We start from the raw sequence: 24,611 nt of genomic DNA on the forward strand, positions 1-24,611 counted from the left end.
TTTATATTCTATACCTCTGCTAATGAAGGAAAGCGTTCCATATGCCTTCTTTACAACCTTGTCTACTTGAACTGCTGCCTTCAGGGACCTGTGTACTTGTACGCCAAGATCTCTCATTTCATCTACTCCTCTCAGTATATTCCCATATTTTGTGTAATCCCCATAACTGTTTGACCTCCCTAAATGTATGACCTCACACTTCTCTATGTTAAAATCCATCTGCCACTTTACCACCCAATCCACCAACCCATCTATATCATTTTGGAGATTAAGGCTATGTAGTCTATCCAAGATTCTATACTCACCCACTTCAGTACCTTCTAAAAATTTTGATGATATACTGCTAATTTCTAAATCCAAATCATTTACACACATGGTGAACAACTGAGGTCCCAACAGTGGGATGACATTTCCCACTTACTGCCAGTTTGAAGAACTTCCCTCAAATGAAATACTGACCAAAGAATCTTCAAAGGGTTGGCAGGTCACACTCTGAGTGAATCAAATACAGTTAAGGATCAACTGTACTTGAATCTCCATTATTCATAAAATGTATTTTGATAAGTAAAATTATTTGTATTGATGCACCAACCACTCAATTACAATATCACAAAGGACTTAAATGGTAACTTAACATCAAAATATTGCCTTTGTCTATTCTTTGTTACTTCTTCAAATAATTCAATAAGATTGGCTAAATGAAGAGTCTGGTACTTATTCCATCAGTGATGTTAACTGTTTTATAATTCCCTGGATTAGTTATATCTCCCTTTTTTAAAATCAATCCTCTGTGAATTGATGTATGGCTAGTGCCTCTGCTGTCTTTAGCCTAGTTTCTTTGAATATCCATAGGTACAATCCATTTGGACCCAGGGTTTTGTCCTCATTTTTTTATCTAGCATCACTTTTCTTTGTACCATAATATTCCTTTTGACGACTTCTACTGTTATCATTCCCTCTTTGTTAGCCTCCTCAGTGAAAACTAAGACTAAGTAGCCAATCAGTATTCCTGCAATTTCAATATCATCTGTGGTCTTCTTACCAAAGGAATGATATACTTGCTATAGAGGGAGTGCAATGAAGGTGCATCAGACTGATTCCTGGCAGGACTGTCCTATGAGGAGAGATTGGAGGAGATAAAGAGCCTGGGCCTGTATGCTCTAGATTTTAGAAGAATGAGAGGTGATCTCATTGAAGCAACAAAATTCTTGCAGCGCTCGACAGGGTAGATGCAGGAAGGATGCTTCCCCTGGTTGGATGATCTAGAACTAGGCGGTGGGGGGGCGGGGGGGTGTGCATAGTCTCAGAATATGGGGTAGGCCATTTAGGATGAGATGAGGAGGAATTTCTTCACTCAGAAGATGGTAAATCTTTGGAAATCTCTACCTAAGAGGATTGGGAGGTGGGGGGAGGAGAGAGCAGGGTGTGTTCAGTTATTGAGAATATTCAAGACAGTGATCAGTAAATTTTTGGATATTAAAGATATCAAGGGCTATGGGGATAGTGCAGGAAACTGGCTTCCAGGTAGAAGATAAGCCATGATCTTGCTGACTGGTGGAGCAGACTCGAGGAGCTGAATGGCCTAACGTTTTTCTTATTTCCTATGAGACAGCACAAGAGGGGTCGTGCTGCAGCATGAGAAGGAGCAAGGAGGTGGTCACACCTCTCAGGTTAGATAATTCAGATTTGGTCTGTGATCAGGGACAGGAGGGGGTGACTGCAGGTGAAGCAGGTGTGGGGACCCAGGGAGTAGCGTTCAAGGAGCCTCAGTCCCTGCAACTGTCCAATAGCTACAAGGTTCTTGCAAGCTGTGTGGCTGAGAGTGGAGGCTGCAGGGAGGATGAGCAAACTGACCACAGCATGGTGGTACAAGGAGCCAATCAAGTGGGGGGAGGAAATGGGAGTGTAGTAGTGGTAGGGGGCAGTATAATTAGAGGGATAAATGCTGTTCTCTGCAGCTGTGAGCGTGGGTCCCAAAGGCTGTGTTGCCTGCCCAATGCCAGGGTTAAGGACATCTCCTCAGGGCTAAAGAGGAACTTGGAGTGGGAGGGGAGGAATCCAGTTGTCATCGTCCATGTTGGTCCCAACGACATTGATAGGACTAGAAAGGAGGTCCTGCGGAAAGAATTTGAACAGTTAGGAGCTAAATTAAAAAACAGAACCTCCAAGGTAATAATCTTGGGATTGCTACCTGAGCTATGGGCAAACTGGCATAGGGTAAATAAAGTCAAGGAGTTAAATGTGTGGCTCAGAGATTGGTGTGGGAGGAATGGGTTTCAGTTCATGGGGCACAGGCACCAGTACTGGGGTAGAAGGGAGCTGTTCCTGTGGGACGGGCTTCACTTGAACCGCGCTGGGACCAGTGTCCTGGTGAACCGAATAACCATGGCTGTAGAGAGAGAGCTTTAAACTAAATGGGGGGTGGGGGGGTTCTGGAAAGGGGATATATAGGCTTACAAAGCAAAAGGATGTGACAGCTTTGCAGGGCAGATATTTAGGTAATGATACCCAGAGTGTGACAGGAAGGGACAGAGTGTACAAACATGAAAAAACAGCACCAAATAGAGTCAAAGGGGGAAAAATGGTAAAAAGGCAAAATTAATGGCTTTTTACTTAAATGCATGTAGTATTCGGAACAAAATAAATGAATTAACAGCACCAAGAGGTAATGGGAATGATCTTATAGCCATTACAGAGACATGGTTACAAGGAGATGAAAGCTGGGGACTAAATATTCAGGGGTATGTGACTTTTCGAAAGGACAGGCAGGAAAGAAAGGGTAGTGGGGTAGCTTTGTTAGTACAAGATGGAATAAGTACGATAGCAAGAAAGGATCTTGGATCAGAAGATGTAGAATCCCTATGGGTGGAGGTAAGAAATAACAAGGAGAAGACAACACTGGTAGGGGTAGTCTATAGGCCTCCTGACAGTAGCTATACTACAGGACAGAGAATAAATCAGGAGATAATGAGGGCATGTAAAAAAGGTAGTACATTAATTATGGGTGACTTTAATCTTCATGTAGATTGGAAAAATCAAATTAGCAGAGGTAGCCACAAGCAAGAATTCATAGAATGTATTCAGAACCGTTTCCTAGAACAATATGTTGTGAATCCAACCAGGGATTAGGTTATTTTGGATCTGGTAATGTGTAATGAGGCAGGTTTAATAAATGATTTTAGGGTAAAGGATCCCCTAGGAAACAGTGACCATAATATGGTGGAATTTAGCATTCAGATTGAGAGAGAGGGTCGGAAACAACTGTACTGAACTTAAATAAGGGTAACTACAATGGAATGAGGGCAGAATTGGCTGGAGTGGACTGGGAAAACAATTTAGCAGAAAAGATGGTTAATGAACAATGGCAGACGTTTAAGAAAATAGTTCATGACTCTCAACAAAGGTATAAGGAGGATTCAAGGAAGGGGATAAACCAACCATGGTTAACCAAGGAAGTTAAGGACAGTATACAATTGAAAGAAAAAACATACAACGTGGCAAAGATTAATGGAAAGTCGGAGGATTGAGAAAGATTTAAAAACCAACAGAAGATGACCAAAAGAATAATAAAAACGGACAGTAAGAGCTTCTGTAAATATATAAAATGGAAGAGAGAAGCCAAAGTGAACATAGGCATCTTACAGAATAAGGCTGGGGAAATAATAATGGGGAACCAGGAAATGGCAGAGGAGTTGAATAAATACTTTGCATCAGTCTTCACGGTAGAAGGTACTAATAGCATTCCAAAAATACTAAATAATCAACGGGCAAAAGTTGGGGAGGAAATAAATACAATTACTATCACGAGAGAAAAAATACTTGGGAAACTAAAGGGCTAAAGGCTGATAAGTTCCCTGGACCTGATGGGTTGCATCCTATGATATTAAAGGAAATAGCTACATAAATAGCGGAGGCACTGGTAGTAATATTCTGGAAAAGTCCCGAAGGATTGGAGAACGGCCAATGTAACAGCTTTTTTAAAAAGGGAGACAAAAAATAGGTCAGGCCAGTTAGCTTAACATCTGTCATTAGGAAAATGTTGGAGTCTATTATAAAGGATGTAATAGCAGAGCATTTAGAAATACATAATCTAATCAAGCAGAATCAGCATGGCTTCATGAAGGGGAAATCACGCCTAACAAATTTATTAGAATTTTTTGAGGTGATAACATGCAGGATAGATAACGAGGAACCAGTAGATGTAATGTATTTGGATTTCCAAAAGGCTTTCGATAAGTTACCGCACATATTTCTACTTAATAAGATAAGAGCCCATGTTGGGTGTAGTATATTAGCATGAATAGAGGACTGACTAACTAATAGAAGACAAGAGAGTTGGAATAAGGGGGCATTTTGGGATGGTTGTAACTAGTGGAGTGCCACAGGGATCAGTGCTGGGGCCTCAATATTTTACAATATATATTAAAGGCCTGAATTTTTCAGGCAGTGGGCGGGCTTGGCGAGAACAGACGGTTACGGCGATTGGCTCTGCGCAGCCATTTTACGTGAACAGACCAATTAAGGCCTGCCCAGCATAATACACAAGCGGTAGCGCTACCTATGCGGGCGGGGGGAGGATGGGGAGTCGGGGCCAGCTCAATCTCCGAGGCGACAGAGCTGCCTCGGAGAGTGAATCAATATGGAAAAAATTAAATAAATGGGTCAAAAATTTATTTAAACATGTCCCCTCATCCGACTGTGTTACGTGAGATGGGACATATTTTTATATTTATGAAAAAAATTTTATTTATTAAAGAAAAGTTTCAGGAAACCTCATCCCGTTCATGGATGAGATTTCCTAAAAAACGCGAAGGCCGCTTGGCCTTTTCGACTGCCCGCCAACTGTAAGGTTGGACGGGCAGCATTAACAAGTACTTCAATTGATTTCTTAATGGCCTTAATAGGCCGTTTACATATTGGCGGGTGTGCAGCCAGCTCCGGCGCGCGCCCGCTGAACAAAATATCGCAGGTCTGTGCAATGATGTCGGGACGCACGCCTGACGTCTTCACGCATCATTTTACGCGTTGGCATGTCGAGCCCGCCCCTGTGCACCGACTGAAAAGTCCTGCCCTAAAGACTTAGGTGAGGGAAGTGAATTACTATCGCCAAGTTTGTGGATGGCACAAAAATAGGTAGGAAGGCAAATGGTGAGGATGACACAAGAAGTCTACAGAGGGACATAGACAGTTAAGTCAATGGGCAAAAACTTGGCAAATGGAACAATGTGGGAAAATGTGAGGTTATGCACTTTGGCAGGAAGAATAGAGGAGCTGAATATTATTGAAATGGAGAAAGACTGCAGAAGGCTGCAGCACAGAGGGATTGGGGAATCCTTGTGCATGAATCACAAAAAGCTAACATATAAGTTCAACAGGTAATAGGGAAGGCAAATGGAATGTTGGCCTTTATTTCAAAGGGAATGGAGTATAAAAATAGGGAAGTCTTGCTAAAACTATACAAGGCACTAGTTAGACCACACCTAGAATACTGTGAACAATTTTGGGCCCCATATCTAAGGAAAGATATACTGGCACTGGAGGCAGTCCAGAGAAGGGTCACTAGGTTGATCCCGGGTATGGAGGGATTTTCTTATGAGGAGAGGTTGAGTAGGTTGGGCCTGAACTCATTCGAGTTTAGAAGAATGAGAGGCGACCTTATTGAAGCAAAAAAGATTCTTAGGGGGCTTGACAGGGTAGATGCTGAGAGGTTGTTTCCCCTTGTGGGAGAGTCTAGGACCAGAGAGCATAATCTCAGAGTAAAGGGGGGGCTCCCACTTAAAACAGAGAAGAGGAGGAATTTCTTCTCTCCGAGGGCAGTCAATCTGTGGAATTCTTTACCGCAGAGGCTGTAGAGGCTGGGTCGTTAAGTATATTCAAGGCTGAGATAGACAGATTTTAATCAGTAAGGGAATCAAGGGTTATGGGGAAGAGGCAGGAAAATGGTGTTGAGGATTATCAGATCAGTCATGATCTCATTGAATGGCGGAGCAGACTCAATGTGTCGAATGGCCTACTTCTGCTCCTACATCTTATGGTCTAAGCACATATAACTATCAAATTTATGAATCTATTAAATCAGGAGATCTTGATATATTTAATAATCAGGGCTGTGGTTCATTGCTAGGCAGTTGCTAAGTGTCTGTGCCAGGAACTCATAACCCAAAGTTACTTTATCACTTTAATGCACAGTAATTCCAACAATTTTATCACAGCAAGATACATCATTCGGTTCACTGGCAACATGCATTACATTATATCCTTGAAACAATTAGAGAAAGCTGGAAATGAAAGCTGACGATACAGTCATGTATGACATTAGTATCTGGAAGAGTTCAGTTAACTAATTTCTGCATAGATTACCTCCAGGGAAAACAGCAAAGCACGACCTTTTCATCAGTGCTCCCTGACAGGAGGTCTCAGTGCTATAAGTGCTCAAATCAATGGTCAGAAAACCAAGTTCAGTAAATGGTCCAATCTTGGATAAGCCCTCTCAAGGGCAGGTCAAGGCGGGTGTAGCTGCATAACTGTGTAGCCAATCCCAATACGCTAAGCACTGGAGTGTGATAAAGGCCTTCAGAAATAGTTGACCATCTAATGTTGCTGACTGCACAAACTGACCTGGTTCTGTGCAACTCGGACTGTTTTGAAAAGAGTAAAAAAAGAAAAAGGAAGGACTTGCACTTAAAGAGCAATTTTTACTACTGCAAGACATCCCAAAGCAGTTTACAACCAGTGGAGTACTTCTGAACGGTAGTTATTTGTGTAATGTATGAAACGCAGCAGCCAATTAGAGCAAAATTCCACAAACAGCAATGAGATTACTAACTAATGAATCTGTTTTTGATAATAATTGAGGGATAAATGTTGACCAGGGCACTAGGGGGATCTCCCCTGCTCTTCTTTAATATAGTACTGTGGGATCTTTCACGTCCACCTGAGGGGGTAGTTGAGGCCTCAGTTTGTGTTCCTCAACACTATGATGAAGTGTCAACCTAGATCATGTGCTTGTCCAGGAATGGGTTTCAGAGCGAACGAGCTACTACAGACCTGAGCTGATATTTGATAAATCACTAACAATTTCATAAAATAGCAAGTGCTCTTACCTTTCCCTTCGAACATGCCAATTACTTGGCATCCCAGTGCCATTCCAACATTCGAGATCAAGCATGATGCCACTTTCTGAGTGGTTGTCATCATGCGGTAACGTGGTGCAATGAAGAAGTAGGGGATATATGAAAAGAAGTACATGAATCCACAAGCTGCAGCCGCTATGTTGGCTGAAAAAAAGAGAAGCAATCAGGTAAAAATCAGACACACACATCATCCTGCAATGGGCAGATACATTTACTAGACCTACTATCTGTACAAATGCAAGTGAAGGACACTGTACCTGCAACAATGGCCGGTACAGGGACACGTGTGACTGTACTACAACCACAGCATTCAGTACGCATCCCTAGTTCCTTTTATTCCCACTTTTTTCCCCCTGAAGGCAATGAGCTGCATTGATTCCACTCTGGTATACCTCACCCAAGTGGCTGAAAATACATTTATCCAAAGTGGACCAGGATATCACACAGTAACCAGGATGCTCTGGTCACTAAACTGGCAATAACATCAGCTGACAGCAGCCCAGGAGCCCAGCCCAAATTTTCCACTGAATTGTAACCGATACAGAATCACAGAATGGTTACAGCACAGGAGGCCATTCAACCTGTCATGTTTGTGTCAACTCTTTGTAAGATCAACTCACCTAGTCCCACTTCCCCAACCTTTCCCCATAGCCCTTCAAATCTTTCAATTTCAGGTGCTTATTCAATTCCCATTTGAAAGCCACAATTGAACCTGCCTCCAGGACACTCTCAGGCAGTGTATTCCAGATCCTAACCAGTTGGTGTCTAAAAAGCTTTTCCATATGTCGCCATCAGTTCTTTTGTCTATCACGTAAAATTTGTGTCCTCTGGTTATCATTGGATTACATAGGACATACAGCACAGAAACAGGCTGATGCTCGGTCCATGCCAATGTTGATGCTCCACTTGAGCCTCCTCTTGTTTTTTCTCATCTAAATCGATCATTGTAACCCTCTATTCCCTTCTCCTTCAATTGGTTGTCTAGCGCCCTCTTAAAGGTACAATGTGCTTCAACCACTCCCTGTGGTAGCATGTTCCACATACATGACTCTTCCACCAATGGGAACAGTTTCTCCTCATCTACTTTGTCCAGATTCGTCATGATTTTGAAGGCCTCTATCAAAACTCCTCTCGACCTTCTCATCTATAAGGAGAACAGCCTGAACTTCTCCAATCTATCCACATAATTGGAAGTACTTCATCCCTGGAACCATTCTCAACTATTACTTACAGCAATCAGTATGGAGAGAGAGGGAAAAGAGGAAATGGAGGATGAAGGAATGTCAGCTTCTCTCTGACACATCCAGGCTGTTGCTGGGCGCAAAATTCACTTGGGAGGTTAAGATAAAACAAGGATCAAAACAATGACCAAAGAACCAGAAGTGAGATCAGCAGAAATGATTTTACACAGCAAGTTTGTTGCACAATGATCTTTTTTGTCTAAAAGGAGGACATCAATCTGTGTAACCTCAATCCCAAACAGCTAGAGGACACCCCTTAATACAGGTGTCAGGGATCTATCAGATCTTACTGCATCTACTTCCTTTAACAACACTGAGGAACTGCTGTTGTCTGGCTCAATGTTTGCACTGGTTAATGCAACCTGTGAGTAGCAAAGCACACCTTTCCCCTGCTCCTTATTGTCACACTCAAGAAACTAGACTCTAAATAAGAAATAAATCACAGCAATGTTACCAGCTCTGTGCAGTATATTTTATTTTTCAACAACAGGTAAAACAAAAACAATCCAATAAATGGCACCCATCACTGCCTCTGGGACAGGCCCAGGAAAAAGTACCTTGGGAAAAGAAGACGCTGACCATGAAGCTGAATGAAATCGTGGACATCGCAAACATCAGGAGAAACGCAAATACTAGGGTGGGGTCACTGTGGTTCAGCACTGCTCCGCGTCCAGACACCTGCAGAGCAACACAATTTGTAAGAACAGGCAGTCCCAGTCCACCCGGTCACTAGAATCAATAAACCCATCAGACTGTCACCTCCCTCACTCCAATCCCATTATTGATAGACCCACTGCCTCCTACCCCTCCAACCCCATCACTGAGCAACTCACTCCGCACTTCAACCTCATCAATATGTAACACTTCAGCCCTATTATTGACAGAACCACCCCCCAACACTCCAACTTATCACTAAATACCCCCATCACTCCAACCCCATTGCTAACAAGCCCACCCCTGACACTCCAACTATATCACTGAGCAACACCCCTGCCCCTCCAATCTCATCACCAAGTAACCCCCTTCACTTCAACCCTATTAATGACAAACCAACCACCCGTCACTCCAACCCCATTAGTGACAAACCCCCCCTCAACCTCTCTAATCCCATCAATACTATCAAGTTCTCAGGATTAAAAGTTCTATACCCTTTTCGAGGGCAGAATCCTAGATGTCTCGTACTCCTTGCATGCAAAACAAGCTCTTCTTGATTTTACTCCTGAACAGACCAGCTTCTAAGATTGTGTCCCCTTGATCTGGACTCCCCTGCCAGAGGAAAATTATTTTAACCTATGCTATCAAATTCCCTTATCATTGTAAATACCCCAAATCATAACACCCTCAACCTTCTTAACTTGAGTGAATATAAACTGTAAGAGAGGTTATACTAGGGCCTTGTTAAATGAGCTAGGGCCACAACTGTTACCCTTCAGGCTTCTGCTGCTATTCCCTGCCCATAGCCTGCGCAATCCCAGCAGGCCTGTGGATATAGTAAGGGGCCTCTCCTACCATGCAAGGTGTGCTGGAAACTGGCATATTCCTCCGCATCATTAAGGCAGGCACATCAATTAAGGATGTCCACCTGACAGGGCCTCAGTTTAACACCTCATACAAAAGACGGCACCTCCGTATAGCACTTAAGCCCCACAGTGGAGTGTCAGCTTATATTTTGTGCTCAAATCTCTGCATTGGAACTAGAATCCATGGTCTTCTGACTCAAAAGGTGAGAGTGCTATCCACTGATCCACAGCCTGAAGCTGCGACATCAGATGGAGAATGACTGAAAATGGCCAAACTCTTAAAAAAAATAGTGCTTGAAACAAACACATACCTTCACACAAAACAGTAGAGTCATGAAAAATACTGAAATGATGAGAAAAAGCAAGAACTTGAAGAACCAGGCCATCCAATGCAGCCAGTTGTTGAGACCCATCATCTTCATGTACTCCTGGATAAAAAAGAAGGCCATAGGCCATCAGAGCCACCTGTCTATCAGTTCACATCAAGAGTCAGTGCTCTCACTTCATTTGCTAAAGATGGGACAATTAATAATCACAGACCAACAAAATATCACAAAGTATTATTAAACAGGGTTTGTTTAATAAACACGTTAAGATTCTGACCAAAATCGAATGGAAAGAATGATTTTGATGTTCTAACCAACCTGAATGCAAGCACGTGTATTTCTATACACACACAAACACACAGTCACGAACATGTAGTTGTGATTTTTAAAATTTTTATTATTCGTTCATGGGATGTAGGTGTCGCTGGCTAGGCCAGCATTTACTGCATCCCTAATTGCCCTTGTTCAGAAGGAATTTAAGAGTCAACCACATTGTTGTGGGTCTGGAATCACATGTAGACCAGAGCAGGTAAGGACAGGGAAAGAAATCTGCCAAAAGACACTAGTGAACCAGATGGGTTTTTGCAACAATCGGCAATGGTTTCGTGGTCATTATCAGACTTTTAATTCCAGATTTTTATAGATTTTGGGAAACATTTTTAAATGGACACCAGAAGCCTTAAAAATGGCTGCCAAAAGTCTCCTGCCCTTTTCAGCTCAATGTGGTCAAGCTTCCAGAAAGTTTTAAGTGGATTGCAGGCAGACATACTAAGACATGAAAAGACTTCTGAAATTCAATGAGTCCTCAAACATTGGCTTTCCTTGAAGGTGTGAAAACCTTGGCTCTTTTTGAACACTGTAGCTGATAAGGGGAATTCAGATTGCTAAATGGGATTACCACTTGCCTTATCTGGAAGATGACTTGGCATTTTGTCCAGATCACATTATAGCCATTTTAAGTTTTTGAATGGTATAAAGCCTAGCGGCAAACAGCCATTTTGTGTACAGAACCCCAGGAAGAACCCTGAGAAATAACTTCAGAAAGAGTTCTTGACCAAGGGAGGACAAAAATGAAGGCATTACAAAATCAACTGCCATTTCTGCTGAAAAAGTCCAGACAATCTGCCAGTGCTGTAACCACAGAAGTAGTGAGCTCTCCCAAAAACCGGCTGAATCCACCCGAGAGGGGAAACACCAACTGGTCAACTGCAAAAGCCATCATAGCTGCTGACAAATCCTCAAGTTTCGCCACCATCACTTCAGAAACAAAGGAACTCAAGCAATAGGGCTGCAACAGTATCTCACAGCGACTGATTTGAAATCTTATCTTTAAGTATCTTTTTCCTTTATCTACTTTTAATCTTTGTATCTGTATTGTAGTTAATAACTTTCAGCATTCATTTTTGTAATAAACCAGCCTTTTGATCTTAAGACTAAAGTTTGTCCTGTTATTATTGAGGTTATTATTTTCCTCAAATTGAACCATTCATAAATTAAAAAGGGGGCTACATACACATATACAAATTTTTATCTCATGCGCCACTTTGAGACACACACAGGGCAGGTTTTTCCTGTTAAGGCCATTAAAAAACTAATTGACGTGATTGATAGACCTGCCCATCCAACCTTAAGGTTGGCAGGTAGGCCGGGAGCCCAAGCGGGCCTCAGAAAAAGCATGAAACCTCATCCATGGGCGGGATGAGGTTTCAAGAGGGTCTTTAAATTTTTACGAATAAAATTTTTTCAGTACAAGTTATGGACATGTCCCAACTCATGTGACAGTGTTACATGAGGGGACATGGCACGGAAATTTTTCAAACCTCTATTTCAAGGTTTACATCAGAAATGATCTCCCTGAGGCAGCACTTTGCCTCAGGGAGATCTGTGCGTTCTTTCACGCATGCACGAAAGAGCACACTCCAGGCTGAGGGAATCCCCACCGCCTGCACAGGGAGCGCATAGCGTTTCCTGGCGCATGTCATGCTGGGCGGGCCTTAATTAGCCCACCCACGTAAAATGACTGCATGCCCCCAACCAGAGGGATCGGAGGCCCGCCCGCTAGCCTCTGCTCCCGCTCTTCCCCCACTGATGGGGGCAAAATGTTGGCCACTATCTCATGGACCACAGAGAGAGGGAGAGGGACAGAAAGAGAGAGAGAGACACACGACACACATAGTCCCGTACATTGCACACAAATAGGCACCGTATTTTACCTTTTGTTTGGTTTCCTTTTCCAATACAATTGCTTTGGTGACATTGAGTGCCGTGTAGGTGAAGCTCAGCATTACCAGCAGTGAAAGCTGTGTTTGTATTGCCAAAATGAAGATGTCATCATTGTAGGGGGGGAAGGGGAACCGCAACATTTCTACCGTAAACAATGGAAGTAGCATGGCTGCTGCTCTGCTGGCATGATACTTGATAATGGCTGTGTCTGTTGCGAGCTGTATTGCCAGGAAGCCCTCACGGTAATAACCTTAAAAAAGCCAACGCACAGAAATACAGCACATAATTTACATTACAAAACTGGATAACAATCAAGAACATTGTGTTATGAAAATATTACAGCTTTATCAGAGCACAGTAATAAATCATTATATTCATATTATAGTAAGGGTAGTCTCTTATGACATTATTTCACTACACTGTTATAATTAAACTATAATAGTGTTGTCCAAAATGTTAGCTACATGTGGCGAATTGGAAATCCAGATGTGGCTAATTCTGTTTCTGATCCGAAAGTTTAAAAATGAGTTGTCATCTTAATATTCAATATCACATGGCATAGGTGTGTGAACTTTAACTTTTCTATGCATTTGTTGATAAAATAGTAAGACGAAAAGCATAGTATGCGTGTGTTTTTGATGGCTGTGTGATTTTTCTAATCTGTAAGATTCTATTATAGTCTATATTTACTTCCTTGGTTACTGAATAACAATAGATGTTAAGTATATAATCACTTGTGAAGTACATTTATATGTATTGTGCAAGTGTGTATAAGGTGTTTTCAAGTAACATGAGGGCATGCAGGTCCCAGCCATGACTCAGCGTGTTTCACTCATCACCGAGAAGGTTGTGGATTCAAGTCCCACTCCAGACAAGAACTCATATTCCAGGACGATGCTCTAGCACAGTACTGAGGGAGTGCTGCACTGTTGGAAGTGCTGTCTTTCAGATGAGATGTTACACCCAGGCCCCCATCTGTCCTCTCAGTGAATATAAAATCTCAAGACAGAATTCAAAGAATAACAGGCTGCATTCTGGTGGCCTCAACAATATTTATCCTTCAATAAACATTGTTAAAAAATTATCTGGCCATTATCTCATTGCTGCTTGTGGGAGGTTGCTGTGCAGAAATTGATTGTCACGTTTCTCACATTACAGCAGGGACTGGGACTTCAAAGTACTTCACTGGCTGTAAAATGCTTTAGGATGTTGTGAAAGGCACTGCAGAAATCCAAGTTGTTTTATTTAGCTAAAATGGAAGTTTGGGGAAGCAGGGGAACAGGGGAAAGGTGGCAGAGATTTCCATCACTGGAGTCTGTCCTGCCAACCTCAGGCTGAAATGTCAAGGCAGATTTTATGGCACCATAAATAGCAATTCTGACTATTGGACTCTGAGCATGTCCTGGAGTACAACACAAAACCTAAAACTGGAGAGAGCTCAGCATCTTCCCTGTTGTGGATCAAACTTGCCAACAGGAAGAATGATAAGCAACAGTAGGACAAACATTAAAAAAATGAATCAGGTACAAGGCAGAACTTGCATAATAACAGATAACAAGAGTTCCACACCCACTTCAGCTAAGGGCAACAGGTTGCAGAATCAGACTGGAGCACAGCTCACATCAAAGAATCTTAACTCTCATTGCCTTGAACCTGTGGTCACCCTTTCCAGAATGAAGAAACATACATTTCTCTCTGATCCTACACCAATGGATGTCGTTAGGACGCAGAACAGGGGTGTCCAGATGTTAAGTTCTCTGTCCACCTGGCCTGCTCACCTGTATGAGTGAAGCTGTAGAAGGGCCAGTGCTGTTAGCTCACCTGGACTGCCTCCGTCCTTGAAGTACGGCTCACGAGGCCCAGGTACCTGGAACAGTGGGAAAAGGAACTGAGTGTGCCAGTCCCTATCTCGGTTTGGATCGAGAGAACTTAGTTGCCCAAGGGGTGCGTTTAGAGGGCTGTATCTAAACCTTAGGTGGTAGTTTACCTAAAAAGACAAAAATTAACAATGACCAATTACATGAGAATTCTGGCTGACCTTCCTCTCTCAGCCAACATCACTAAAACAAAAAATCTCCACATAAAAATGAATTTGCATTTAGCTGATGCTGATTTCACACCAAGTGATACTCAGAATGGGCTGTCCCAAATCTCCTGGCCCAGAACAAACCAGCAAGTAAGAAAGTTGAGCACAAGGAGGTCAGGTTGCCCAGACTCCTGTAGCCCAAGCTGCACAGTTCAAAAGCAACACAATAACACCATGGCTACTCCAGAAAAACAATTTGAGTGATGAATTAGTGGAGTTCATTTAGGTTAATTTTACTAGTTTGATGACACCATTGCATACAATTATACCATTCACATCCTAATATAACGGACAACCAAGAGCAGTAAAGGTGAGAGTGCAGGGCTCCAAATGGGACTAGGTGCCAATCTACATCTGTTTCTGCTGATATTTTAGGTTGTCCCTGTGTCCAACAACCTGGTCAACTTCAGTACAACTTCTCATGGCTGCATACATCTGAACTGGATGGAAGACCAGCTCATGGAGGTCGGCTCCAGTGTTCCTCACACTGTGATTCTCCCAGAGTCACCCTTACTTTCAGAAACAGAGGTTCTGGCCAAAACAGTTAATGTTTTATCCATTCACAGGATGTGAATATCGCTGGGAAGGCAGCGTTTATTGCCTATCCCTAATTGTCTCTTAGGTGGTGGTGAGCTACCTTCCTGAACCATTGCAGTCCATCTAGTGTAAGTACACCCTCAGTACTATTAAGGAGGGAGTTCTAAGATTTTGATCCAACGACAGTAAAGGATCAGCAATATAGTTCAAGTTAGGATGTTGTGTGACTTGGAGGAGAACTTGCAGGTGGTGGTATTCCCATGCTTCCACTGTCCATCACAAATCCACTTTCATTCTAGACTGAAATTGCATCCCATTAGCATGGAACTGTTGACAGAACAGTCTACTGAAGAACACTCTGATCTCAGGCCCAGCTCTCTGTATATTACTGACTCCTGTTCTATAGTGTAAGTGAAACAAATTATCTAATGCTGCAACGTTTTTTTGTTATAACAATAGCCTCATAGGATCTCAAACTCTGGCAAATAAGAGCATACTGCTGGCAAACTCCAAGACACACTAAAAATATTCTAGAATTGATGATGGTTTCAAAGAGGTTTAAGTAACAAAATAGTTAAATCACTATTGGTTGGAGTTCCTATTTATCAACACCTCCAGGCTCACTGCAACATATGATATTGTGTCCTTCCCCTATAGTGACAGGAACTGTAGCAGTTCAATAAAAAAGCAATTCACAAAGAATGTTGGTCCACCTCTTCAAGCCTCCTCCCGAGGTCCCCAGCATCACAGATGTCAGTCTAAAATTTGATTCACTCCAAGTGATACCAATAAACGGCTGAAGGCACTGGATACAGCAAACGCTATGAGCTCTGACAACATTCGGCTGTAGTGCTGATGACTTGTGCTCCAGAATTATCCGTGTCCCTAGCCAAGCTGTTCCAATACAGTTTCAACACTGGCATCTATCCAACTGTGTGAAAAATTTCCCAGGTATATCCTATCCACAAAAATCCAATCCAGCCAATTACCACCCCATCAATCTATTCTCTAGCATCAGCAAAGTAATGGAAGGTGTCACTAACAGTGCTATCAAGTTATAGCACCAAGTGACTCAAGGACCTCTCGACTCCATATCTTAATAAAGCCCTAATAAAGCAACTCACCAAGCCTCCTTCGACAGTACATTCTAAACGTACAACCTCTATCACCTAGAACATCAAGGGCAGCAGAGGGAGTACCACCATCCTGACTTGGAATTATATCACCATTCCATCACTGTCGCAGAGTCAAAATCTTGGAATTCTCCCTGTTACAGTACCATGGGTGCACCTACTGCAGTGATTCAAGAAGGAGGCTCACCACCACCTTCTTAAGGGTAATGGCAGATTGGCAATAAATACCGCTCTTCTTAGTGACATCCAAACTCATGAATGAGTTTTTTAAAAATTAATCACATTACACAACACACCAAATACGAAACAAGCTCCTTTTGCAAACCAGAGTGCAAGAGGTCATGAAACAGGATCCTCTTCCTCATTCAGGAGAGCTTCACCCTCATCAATTCCTAACAGCTGCAGCACAAAATGAAATAGTGAATGTGAACTCCACCTGCAATAAACCCTACTTATATCAGTACAGAACATAAAAAGTTCACTAAGCACCCAGCAATTAAAGAAAATCTTTCAATATATAACATATATAATATATATATTGTACATAAAAACATGGACAGAGTTACTTACAAACCTTATCATTGCACCGCTAGACGAGAAAGAAAGAATTTATCTTATTGTCACTGAAACACATATGTACAATTGTGAAGGCTCACTATATAGCATATGTGTACAATGATAAGGATTCACTATCTGACGTGTACAATGGCAACAATTCATTATGTAGCATGTACCTGCAATGGTAAACGCTCATCTCGGTGCTTAAAGTCATGGTTGATTACAAGAGCTGCCAGAATATTCCCTGTGGACTCGTTTTCCGATCTTACAAAATGATTAAATTGAGCTTCTGTTTGGAAACCTATAACTGGAAAGCAAAGAAAATTCCTGTAATCCATAAGCTAAATACCACAGATGCAGGAAATCCGAAATAAAAAACAGAAATGGCTGAAAATATTCGGCACTTCTGGCAGTATCTGTGCAGACAGAAATAGATTTAGCCTTTTGGGTCGACAAGAGTTTTGATGAAATATTGGCACCTGTAACATTAACTCTATTTCTCATGCCAAACCAGCTGAGTATTTCCAATATTATCATTTCTGTAATTCATTGTTCAAGTTACATAGGGTTAGATTGGCTGTGGTAGCCCAATGCTAATGAGTCTTGAGGCCTGGTGCTTTTTCTTTTATTCGTTCATGTGGTTCAGGCGTCGCTGGAAAGATCAGCATTTGTTGTCCATCTCTAGTTGTCCTTGAGAAAGTGGTGCTCAGCTCCCATCTTGAACCTGGTGCTAATGGGTATCGTGGACCAATAATGTACCTCGGTACTAACAGCAGCCAAGTGATCACGAATTCAATACCCACAGTAGCAAGTTGTAAAAAGATTCACAAATGTTCATGTCAGCACAAAAAAATGCCTTAAAGCTGTTCGATAGACATCTGTACCCTTTACTTGTCTACTATTCCAGCCAAGAGAATAAAACCTGAATTGCGACACCATACTGAGAAATAAAAGATTGCTCCCAGTTCAAGAACAGTGACCTAGAACACTGGAAACTTACGTTTAACTATCCCCTGCAGACTGTTCTTCACCATCTTTGCAATGCTCTCCACCGCAGTCACGTCGGATGGAATGTAAACCATACTCCAACTGGCTATAGGGTGTTGGGGGAAATATGGAATATTATCAATATGAAAGGAGGGATATATGGTTGCATTCGGATGCTGCACGGAACTAACTCGCTGTCTTAGAGTTATAAGAATTGCAGCAAATATAAGTGGCAGGCTTATCTCAACGATGGTAACCAACACCTGGCGTTTCTGCATTGAAACAAAAGTAAGATTGATAAGTGAAACCATTACAGATTTCTCTTAGCAGTATATTATCAGCATAGACATGTACACAAAACACTACGCAGCACGTGAGGCACATCACAAGTTCAAGATTCTCACTAGGCCAGGATGCAATCTCAGCTGCCCTGTCAGATCCAATGGGAGCTTATCTCAAACTGACAGGTTCATATTCCAGGAGTCCACGTTTGGGTGCAAAGGGTAAAGGTCAAAATCAGTTTGTCTGCCTCACAGCACTGAGTCCAAGGCAGGACTGCAGCCATCACTGTGATGGCCTGAGCCCAGCTGGACTTGATTGAGGCTGCATGCAGAAGTGGACAGGAGCAAGGCTTGAGGGTGTAGCTATCAGAATGGAAGTTCATTTGCACACTCCTGCAGGTGCTAGACAATTTAATGATCTGGAGAGGAACATGACAAACACACAACAGGATGGCAGACAGCACTGCTGCAGGCATTCATACGCTTCACACAGATTCTCCTCCATACCATTAGTTGTAATGTTCTACTTGCCTGCAACACATAGTTCTTCCAAATGAGCAAACCAAACTGCCGAAGCCTGGACATCCTGAACTCAAGAGCGCCCCAAAATATGACACGGGCAGTCCACGGTTCCTAACTGGGGCAAGGGGAGCACAATTGATGCAGCTAGTTCTAATACGCAACTTTCAAAGTGTTGACACACACTGCAGTGAATGGAATTCCTGTGTGTCAGTTTGAATGAGATGTTCTGGTTCCCCCATCAGCCCAGACAGTGCCCTTCTGAGAAAGAGAAAGAAAGCCTTGTATTTATATACAGCACCTTTCACGTCAGGAGCTCCAAAAATACAGTGAAATCAATACTTTTGAAGTGTAGTCAGTTTTGTAATGTGGGCATCTATTAAAACTCAAATCCATTTTTACAGCTAGTGTCAATGGTTGTGAACAGAAGCACTGTAGCTACAAACTCCAGGTAAGTGGCCACATTACTCCAAGCCTTTAGTGATGTGACTAAATTATTAGAGTTGTGAAAACCCCTCCCTTGTCCACATAAAGTAAATTATGAATTTTGCCCTTCCAGACCTGGCCACTCACTCAGGAGTATTTAAGGTGCATGCACTGGGAAGAATCATTGCTAGTTCAGGGCTCTCGCTGTTGGTTACAGCAATTTGAGTTAAGAGGCATCACACATCCCTGCTCACCCTGCCATACACCCCCAATTGCCCCCAATCCCCCCCTTCCCCCCTCTCTGAACAACTCATCAGCAATTGTCTCCAAAAGAAAGAAATGGAACTCTGGTTGGGACAAAGTTCACCCAATCAGATGAATTACACACATGTTTTAAAGAAACTTCCACCATTTAATTGTCAAAGAAACTCCCTTTGTTACAATGATTGAACAAAGATACAAAAACAACTGGATCAATTCGCATGTCAGCGGCATCAAGAGTACCTCGGAATTTCCTTTCTCAGTAAAATAAAATCTGATTTTTTAAAAATTGTAAAAATATCTATATAAACAAATATTTGCCATCTATGGCCGAAGTAACTATACTACAGAGTCCGCTTTTTGGTAAACAGAATCTGCATAAATGAAATTGCATTAAGTGGTCAGCGCACAATCTACCAACACAAATCTTTCTCAACTCCCCTTTGAATAGATTAAAATGCACTTCCTGAAGCCCATGGATCCTTGATTAGAATATTTAAAGGATATCATTTGCATTTTCCATGCATTGTGTTGGAATGTGAATGTGATATTGTATAATCTAATGAAAGATCATCGAGCTGAAACATCAACCTGCGTCCTCTCTCCATAAAAGCTGCATGACCTGTTCAGCATTTTTGTTTATTGCTAATTTCCAGCACCTGTACTATTTTGGTTTTGGTTTAAAATGTGAACTATGCTGGTGAGGTGATGGGCTCAATAATCTTCAGTACTATTAGTAATGTCCATTCCATTAATAATTATCGACATCAATTTCTGCTCTCACCCTCATCTAGAGAACTCATCAACAATGCTTCCAATTCCCACCCTCCTGTGCCATCACCTAGTCTATCCCTGGCTCTTTCCCTCCATTCTTGGAATTCTTTAGCTCAGGCGGGATGGGTTAGGGGTGAGGTGAGGAGTAGCCTCCCAACAATACATGCAGCTACATTTCTCCTCACCCGGCTTCCTACAATGACACTATTCCCTTCGCCCAGTTTCTCTGTCTCATCTGTTCTCACAATCTCACCTCCCATATCAGAGCTCCTGAAACGTCTTTAAAATCAGCAGTACTCACCAACAGGTACAGTTTGCACTGTTACTTTGCCAGCAAATAGATTATTTGCTGCAATGTCTCCTCCACTCCTTCAGATTTTTAACCTCCATCACTCAGCACAATGGTAGCAGGGTGACATCTGAGCCAAGTGCTTTTGTTTGTGAAATGCATTAAGTTAATGAATGTTCTAGGTGTTTGTGCAATCCCTTGGGCAGGTCTGTGTCACTCTCGGCAGAATTTCAATTTCGGATGAGCTACTTCGTATAAAATCACCAGACCGCTCCTGGAGTAGGCTCTTCAACCAATCTGACCACAGGAGACCCTTTAACTAGTCTGACATCAGGAGACCCTTTAACCAATGCTCACTACAGCAAACCAGTACTAGGTGGCCTGGGCACAATTAATAACCCCTAAAATATGAAAAACACTTTTAAAAGTTTGGTTCCCATCTGTCCACTAACACCCAAAGGTAGCAATTAAGAGCAGTTTTCACTGTGCAGTAGAAAACTATGACCTACAGGAGATTATTCCCGAGAGCTCAGTAAGGAAATAATGATGTTGATCAGTGTGGTATTACCCTGGCAACATCCAGTTCTGTCACACAGACGGAGGAATCTGGTTTAACAACAAGTGCCTTCAAGGAGCAGGTGCTGATAACTGGAACTTCCAGCTTGTGTGTTTTTAAGCTGAAACTTGCAAAACCTGAGTCACACATCATGCACCTATCACCCAATTACCACCTTCCTCAGACATACTGAAGGTAACTCACCGTCCAACCTGTCCCTCCAGGCAGGTACTTCTCTGCAACTGAATGGCAGAACAGCCTTGAGAGACTGAATGATCTCCTCCTGCTCACAACCTCTCTCTCTCGCTCTCACACACACACACACATACAGACACCATTAGGCCCAGTAGATCTGTGCTGGTGTTAATGCTCCACACAAGCCTCCTCCCACCGCTCTTCACCTCACCCTATCAGCATATCCTTCTATTCCTTTCTCCTTCGTGCACTCCATTAACAGCTGTGCTTTCAGTCCTAAACCCTGGCCTAAAGTAGTTTGTTCTCGCGTTTCCCCTAGCCCCAAACTCTCTAATTCCTCTCTATCCTCTTTAAAACCTACCTATTTGACCAAGATTTTGGACATCTGTCCTAGTGTCTCATGTGGCTCTGTGTCATATTTAATCTGATAACACTCCTGTGTTGCATCTCAGGATATTTTATCATGTTAAGGGTGCTAAATAAATACAAGTTGTTGTTACTTATCTAGCTTCCCCTTAACTGCATCTATTCTATTTGCCTCAACTACTCCCCATAGTAGCATGTTCCACATCCTCACCATTCACTGGGTAAAGTTTCTTTGGAGTTCCCTATTGCATTTATTAGTGACTACCTTATATTTATGACCCCTAGTTCTGGTATCCCCACAAGTGGAAACATCTTCTCAACATCTACCCTATCAAAAACCTTCATAATTTAAAAAATCTCTATCCCACCTTTGCTTCACTTTTCTAGAGAAAAGAATTCCAGCCTGTTCAGTCTTGCCAAACAGTTAAAGCCTCTCAGGTCTGGTTTCAGTCTTGTAAAATCTTTTGTACCTTCTCCAGTACCTCTGTACCCTTTTCGTAATATGGACACACAACTGTGCACGGTATTCCAAATGTGGTCTAACCAAAATCAAAATAAGTTTAATATAACATCTCTGATTTTCAATTCAATATACATTACATTGATTACATTGCTGGGTATGGTAGAGTATTAAATATTTTACTGAACTAGCAAATAGAGTGCAGAAGGCAAAAGCAAACCACTGCAGTATCTTGCCAAGCATAACTATGGACCAACATATGGAAGTCCATGGTCACCAATGCCCTCTTAGGGCATGGTACCTGAAGACAGAGTGACAGAGCGAGAGAGTAAATAGAGACCAGCACTTATAACTTGAATTCAGTTTTTTGAAATCCTCCAAAGGGAATCACTGGCCTTAACATCTTTAGGAAAGCTTGAAGTACTAAGGTCAATTCTTTCTAAAAGCAAGACAGATTGCAAATCCAAAACATGGGAGTATTATTAAAACAAACTGCACCCTGCACACGCATAGAATAATGGTTATAGAACAGGAGGTGGCTTTTTGGCCTGTTGTGTCCTTGCTAGTTCTCTGTGAGAGAAACTCAGCTTCAGTCCCTCAGCCTTTGTTCATAACCCTGTAAATCTTTTCTTTCAGGTGCTCATCCAATACCCTTCTGAAAGCCAATATTAAATCTGCCTCCACCATGCACTCAGACAGTGCATTCCAGATCCTAATCACTCTGTATAAAAATGTTTTTTCCTCGTGTCTGTTGCTTCTGTTGCCAATTACCTTAAATCAGTGCCCTCTGTTCTTACTCTTTCCACCAATGGCACCAGTTTCTCCCTATCAACTATGTCCAGGCCCCTTCATAATTTTGAACACCTCTATCAAATCTCATCTCAACCTTCACTTCTCTCAGTAGAACAATCACAGCTTCTCCAATCTATCCACATAATTGAAATCCCTCATCCCTTGAACCATTCTCATGAATCTTTTCTGCACCCCCTCTCTCTAATGCCTTTACATCCTTCCTAAAGTGTGGTTTTCAAAATCAGACAATACTCCAGTTGAGGCTGAACCAGTTTTTTTATAAAGGTTCAACATAACTTCCTTGCTTTTGTACTGAACACCTCTACTTATAAATTTCAGGATCCTGTATGCCTTTTTAAGCACTTTTTCAACTTGCCCTCCTACCTTGAATGATTTGTGAACCTATCTCCCAAGGTCTCTCTGCTCCTACATACCCTTTAGAATTGTGCTGGCTTTCCCTAATTAACCCTCACTTGTCCAAGTGACTGTTAGAAACTATAATCTGGGACAAAACTAAAAACTTTCCAACCATCGAGGTTAAACTGACCCTTTGTGTAGTTGCTGGACTGATCCTTATACCCTTTTTTTGAAAAAGACTGTAACATTTGCAACTCTCCAGTTCTCCAGCACCACCCCTGTATCGAAGGAGGATTGGAGGATTATGGCCAATGCCTCCGCAATTTCCCTGGCTTCCCTCAGCATCCTCGGATGCATCCCATCTGGTCCAGGTGACTTATCAACTTTAAGTACAGCTAGCCTGCCTAATACTTATCAAGTTTTAGTCGATCCTGTATCTTAACTATCTCCTCATTCACTATGAATACGGCAGCATCTTCTTCCTTGTGTTATGACCACAGCAGATGTTAACTGTTGAGCAAACCAATCCCAGAGGGAAACTTGGCTTATGGGCCATGCCATTTTTTTTTGTATTCTGAAAACGAAAAAAAAGTGTACTGATCTCAGCGACAAGAAGTCAAATAACATTTTAAGTATTTTATAAATTAAAAGTAGAAGTTTTATTAACAAGAAAAAAAGAATACTCAAGCACGCAAGATTACAGTTACACAGTTAAAATTAGTCTTATAAAATATTACCCCAAAAGACTCCCTACTTGATTAAACACCTTCCAGGCAACACTCCCTTACAGATGTTGAACTATAAAAATCCAGTAATATTACCCAAGGCAAACTGCTGTGGCTTTAAAAGAGGCATACTACACGACATCTTAAATTCTCTTCCACTCTGCTGTGGAAATTCAAGACTTCAGAACAAGACTGCTTTTTGCAGCCCAAAACTTTTCTGGATTGACTGGGTGACTGATTCAAACTGCATCATCTTCTAGTCTAAAGCTGTTTCCAGGAGATCTTCCTTACACTGTCAACAGCCAAGCTTTCCATAGTAACTCGAAAATACATTCTTCCCCCTTTCATCTCAGGTTCCATTGTTCTCACACCACTTTGAAACTCAAATCCTTCCAAATATTAAATCTTTCATGTTTCAATCTTGTCTCTGCTTTCAGGTCAATAAAATGTAACATACCCTCTTCTGTTTGCCAATGGAACTCCTGTAATATGCAAAAATGTTTCTTGTCTCCTCTGACTTCCCTTTGATATTCAAATGACCTCTCAACTTATCCAAAAATGTAAATGTTAGATCCAACCTTATTTACTTGTACCTCAAACCCACCATAATATTTTATTACAAATGCACACCTAACGCCTCTATCCTTTTCTGTCTTACCTCCCAACCTAGCTCTGGTAACCTTTTGCCAGTTTAATTAAATTATTTATACAGACACACAACCTTCTTCACAGAATAACACCATATACCCCAAAAATATTTTTAAAATCCATTCGCACACCTCCTTGCAAAGAATCACAACTTCAAAAAAGATTATTTCATTTTCTCAACCTATTTATCCATATAAACAAAATTATTATACTATAGT

General features: G+C 41.9%; 1 protein-coding gene across 2 annotated transcripts in view; it reads right to left on the minus strand.

Annotated features, from left to right (window-relative positions):
- abca3b (ATP-binding cassette, sub-family A (ABC1), member 3b) overlaps positions 1-18,963 on the minus strand; it is a 92,587-nt gene extending 73,624 nt beyond the window's left edge. The window contains exons 1-8 of one of the 2 annotated variants that reach the window (XM_041206223.1): positions 18,557-18,963; positions 17,758-18,016; positions 16,934-17,064; positions 14,265-14,430; positions 12,434-12,693; positions 10,206-10,322; positions 8,932-9,052; positions 7,104-7,277 (exon numbers count right to left, since the gene is read on the minus strand). In XM_041206223.1, the coding sequence (XP_041062157.1) occupies positions 7,104-7,277; positions 8,932-9,052; positions 10,206-10,322; positions 12,434-12,693; positions 14,265-14,430; positions 16,934-17,064; positions 17,758-18,016; positions 18,557-18,610 (1,282 nt within the window). In that variant the 5' untranslated portion in view covers positions 18,611-18,963. Of the gene's footprint in view, positions 1-7,103; positions 7,278-8,931; positions 9,053-10,205; positions 10,323-12,433; positions 12,694-14,264; positions 14,431-16,933; positions 17,065-17,757; positions 18,017-18,556 lie in introns of those variants that run through there. The other variant, XR_005945292.1, reaches the window with a different exon arrangement.
- Positions 18,964-24,611: the final 5,648 nt, after the last annotated feature.

The sequence above is a fragment of the Carcharodon carcharias genome, chromosome 15, assembly GCF_017639515.1.
Source record: "Carcharodon carcharias isolate sCarCar2 chromosome 15, sCarCar2.pri, whole genome shotgun sequence".
NCBI classification, from domain to species: domain Eukaryota; kingdom Metazoa; phylum Chordata; class Chondrichthyes; order Lamniformes; family Lamnidae; genus Carcharodon; species Carcharodon carcharias.